A 4,131-nucleotide genomic window follows, 5' to 3' on the forward strand; every position below is an offset into this window, starting at 1 on the left:
CAAACATGAGCCCTTGAGCACACACATGCATGTACACACACACACACACAACCCTCAACTATGACATCTTTGTTGGGTTTTCTAGAAACAACAGTGACATATCAGAGTGTTTGATGAAGGAATTCTAGGCAAGGGAGGGGGGTAAGCACCATGATGCCTATCCTCCCATTGTTCTGTGCCCAGGAATCAAACACACACTTTGAGAAACAGATTCTGCAAAGAGTCAAGGGTTTCTGGTGTGGATTGATATCTCACAATGGTAAAAACTGGGAAGAAGAGGGAAGCCCGGACATCTCCCTGGCCCAGCCCCTGAGTTGTGTTCTCAGCCTGCCATTAAGATGCCCTGGGACCTTGCAGAAAATGCATATTTTGTGGGGTTTGTTTCTTCTCTTGTTAAGATGAGAGACTGGAGTCAGGCCTGGTGGTGCACGACTTTAATCCCAGCACTCGGGAGGCAGAGGCAGGCGGATCTCTGTGAGTTCAGGTCCAGCCTGGTCTACAGAGTGAGCTCCAGGACAGCCAGGTCTATGTAGAGAGACCCCATGTCAAAATGAACAAATGGACAAACATACAAACCACATACACACACACACACACAAACCCACAAACTAAAAAAGATGAGAGACTGAAACGCGGAGAGACAAATCCTTTTCAAAAGCAAGAAATGCTGTGTTTATTACGCCATGGAAACCTTGTGCTCAAAGGTAAGAAACAGTCTTGTAGAAAACAACCAAATAAATAAATAAAAATAAATAAATAAATAGGATCACTTCAAAAGGGGGGTCCCAGAGTTGGGGGAAGAGCTCCAGGTGGAGTAAGAAGCAGGTATCTGCAGCCGGGAGTCTTCCTAATACCGCTTCAGCACTGTGGGGAGAAGAGGTGAGACGAGGCGATGTCAGGCATGGGAGTGAAATTGAGGCAGAGGCTGAGCTTCCCCTACCACACACCACCTCCACCTGCAGTCCCCAGAGGGTGTCGACGTTCAGGGCTCTAGAAAAAAGCTACCTCATTGGGACTCAGTTTATATATACAATGAAGGAGGTCGATTGTGCTCTTTGCCTTTGACAGTTCAGTTTGGAGAAAGAGGGTGGGAGATAGGGGAAATGCTCAGAACGCCTTTTGTCCTATGAAGGGGTGGCCAACCAACAGGCAGTCTGCACCCTGAGGAGCATCTGACCCCTGGGATGGAAGGTGGTCACCTGTGAGAACGTTATGAAACTCCCATGTGACATTTCCTGACAGGCTGCCTTGGTTCTGAAAATGGTCAGCAAAGTGGAGGGCAGGCTGTGCAAGGACCCCAGATAGCAAACCTAGGGGCTTCTAAAGGCGGCGTGCATGCGGATGGGGGAGTGCTGGGGTGCAGCTTTCAGTGAAGCGGCAAGGTAGGAGCTCACCATTGCAGCCCAGACGACTGACAGAGCCGATCCGGTCTATCTTCTGCCCAAAGCAGCCCGAATTATGCATCTTCTTGGTGTTTCGAAGTCTCTGCAGGTCCTGGAGGGTGCTGTCTTGCGATCCAAGGGTGCTTTTGGGGGGGGGTTTTGTGGGATCGCGGTCCTTCAGGAGCTGTCCCTGGGCCACCTCCTGTGCCTTTTCCCTCAGCAGGTTCAGCAGCATCTGTGATGAGATGGGGAACCCATGCCTCAGAAACACACCTGGCTTTCCCACTCCTCCATGGTACCCACGGGTTAAGGGTCCTGTTACCCAATCTTGCTGCTTCTGAGCTTCACAAGTCTAGCTCCCAAAGGACAGGAGGCCTCTTCGTTGCTGCTGCTCAAACCCTCTGGGCCGACCCTACCTGTCTATGCAGATACTCAGTGCTCACCTGCATTTTGACTCGTTCAGGAGACTGGCTAGGACTGCCCAGAGGGTGAGAGCGACCTCCTAGCGGTGACAGATAAAGAAAAAGCAGGAACAGAACCATTCTGGACAGCCCCTTCTGGAGATCCATGCCGCAGAACTGACAGGCCAGGCTGCTGCAGAAGTGGCTTGTTCTCTCTCTCTTGTCCCACCTGCTCAAGCAGATTGTATTCTGGTTTCTTCAGCTGCGAGTGGCTCTGCCTTTTATCCCCGGGGTTGGGTGTCCGGCCAGCCCTCTCACGGAGTGGGGGTGGGGTTATCTCTGATTTATCAGCCACATTCCTGCCTGCTGAACTCAGGGCCTGAGAATTCCCCCCTCTGTGCCTGTGTGGAGTATTCGTAGTGGGTGGAGGCTGAGGAGAGCGGGCCTTGTATAGAAATGGGCCGGGCTAGGGTGGGAGTGTGCGGGGGACACTAGCACATCCCTGTTTTCCTGCTCCCTCCTTTCCTGCAACAATCTGAGGGCCTTTTACAGCCATCCTGCCCCACCCCTATTGGAAATGGCAGGGAGAGCCCCAGCTTCCCCAGCCTGCGGCGAGTGTGGGGCTTATGGGTGACTCATTGAATACACTCCCAGACAACACCCACCATCACCAGCCTTCCGGGGAGAGTGTCCTCAGAACCTGCCCTGCCTGGCTTCCAGGCTGGACGGCTGGACTGCACTGCTTCTGCACCCTGGTAGCTGTCCTTGGTTCTGATCGCCGCGAGTGAGCTGCACACATGCTCTTTCTCTCCTCATTGGGGCCAGAAGGATCTACGTGAGGCAGCTCACACACTGCTCTGATAGATACCCTGCCTCGCTTTCTGATACCCCCCGCCCCCAAACTCCGGTGAAGCTTTCTGGTCAAGGATGCTCACTCTCCAGCATCAACTGACTAAAAACTGAGACGTGACAAGAAACTTCTGGAATTCCGGCCCTCTTTCCACCCTTAATGAGGAGAACTGATTAGGATAGAATTTTGAGAGCCTGGCCCAGAGATGAGGTCATGTAGAAATGCCTTCTGGGGCATCTCCAGATGCCAAAGTCTCCTCCCCCACCATGAGTGGAAGAGAAAGGGTGCCTAGACACTAGAGGTGTGGGAAGGGCCTCTCCCCAGTGTTCTTATCTGATCACCCACGAGTGACGATTCCCTAACTCACCAGCCTCCCACCTCAGATGAGAAATGAGATTCCGAGGAACGGAGGCCCTGGGTCTACACCTTCCAAGTGTGTGTGACCAATGTCACTACCCCTTCTGCAGAATCTGTGTCAACCTTTGTCAGGGTGGTGAAGGAGGAAGAAGATCAGGAATGACGGTGGGGAAAGGGGAGGCAGAGCTGGGGAAAGTGAATAGTTGGAAGCTCATGACTTGCCATGAGGTGGTGGCACATGCCTTTAATTCCAGCACTCAGGAGGCAGAGGCAGGTGGATCTCTATGAATTCAAAGTCAGCCTGGTCTACAGAGTGAGTGCTAGGACAGCCAGGGCTACACAAAGAGACCCTGTCCTGAAAAACAGAACAAGCAAAAAAGAAGCTCATGACTCCAAAACCAGTAACATTTGGAGTAAACTACCAGGTTCTTCTACAGGCTTGGGCTGGAGTCTGGGCCTTGGAGGAAGTTTGCAGGAGCTCTTGCATTCTGACCCTAGGGAAACAGCCACCTAGAGCTGCTTTTGAGGGGCAGAGACTCCCCTCAGACCCAGTCTCAGCCCAGGCCTTCTCCTTGTACGCGATCTTGTATTTTCATGAGTTGAAGCCTTTAACCACAAGGCATCCCCTGCTACTGTCCCAGTGCAGAGCACTGGGTCCCACACCTTTCTCACACACTTTGCCTCTGAGAAACAATTAGCCCACCTCCCCCAAATCCAGCTTCATTAAGTTCCCAGGACACAGGCAGAATGAAGCCAGAGTCTTAGCTAAAATATCATACAAATGGCCTCCAGCCAAGTTCCTAATAGAGCCCAGGGTCCCCTCTGAGATGGCTCCTCCTGTCATTTCAGTCAGCGTTCTTGTCAGCCAGTTTGTGCCATGACAGGGAAGTCATGGCGGCATGTAGTGGCGTTTCAACTATATTTTAATAAATAAAGACTGCCTGAAGATCTGAGAGTAAAGCAGTCCCACTGGTCAGCCTTACAGACCAGATTTTGGTAACACACACCTTTAATCTCAGTAGCACAATGACACACACCTTTAATCTCAGTAGCCACACTAGTTGCCATAGAAACTGGGCAGTGCATGCCTTTAATGATGGCGGTGCACACCTTTAATCCCAGCCCTAGAGAGTAGTATAAG

At 51.8% G+C, this 4,131-nt stretch overlaps 1 protein-coding gene across 1 annotated transcript; it reads right to left on the reverse strand.

The window, feature by feature from the left end:
* Positions 1–1,107: 1,107 nt before the first annotated feature.
* Positions 1,108–1,951, reverse strand: Nppb (natriuretic peptide B). Its single transcript, XM_042055277.1, has 3 exons — positions 1,826–1,951; positions 1,395–1,617; positions 1,108–1,199 (listed from the first exon to the last, which is right to left on the reverse strand). The coding sequence occupies exons 1-3, from the start codon at positions 1,949–1,951 to the stop codon at positions 1,108–1,110; spliced, it is 441 nt and encodes a 146-aa protein (XP_041911211.1).
* Between the last annotated feature and the right edge of the window lie 2,180 nt (positions 1,952–4,131).

This window comes from Arvicola amphibius, chromosome 6 (genome assembly GCF_903992535.2).
Source record: "Arvicola amphibius chromosome 6, mArvAmp1.2, whole genome shotgun sequence".
NCBI lineage: Eukaryota > Metazoa > Chordata > Mammalia > Rodentia > Cricetidae > Arvicola > Arvicola amphibius.

Bases quoted from the DNA above. Each gene is read 5' to 3' on its own strand.
- Nppb (XM_042055277.1), bottom strand. From the start codon at position 1,951: ATGGATCTCCAGAAGGGGCTGTCCAGAATGGTTCTGTTCCTGCTTTTT. The intron at 1,618-1,825 runs GTGAGCACTGAG...ATCTCATCACAG, and splicing joins CTGAACGAGTCAAAATGCAG to ATGCTGCTGAACCTGCTGAG. The intron at 1,200-1,394 runs GTGAGCTCCTAC...ACGTTCTCACAG, and splicing joins CAGTCGTCTGGGCTGCAATG to GTGACCACCTTCCATCCCAG.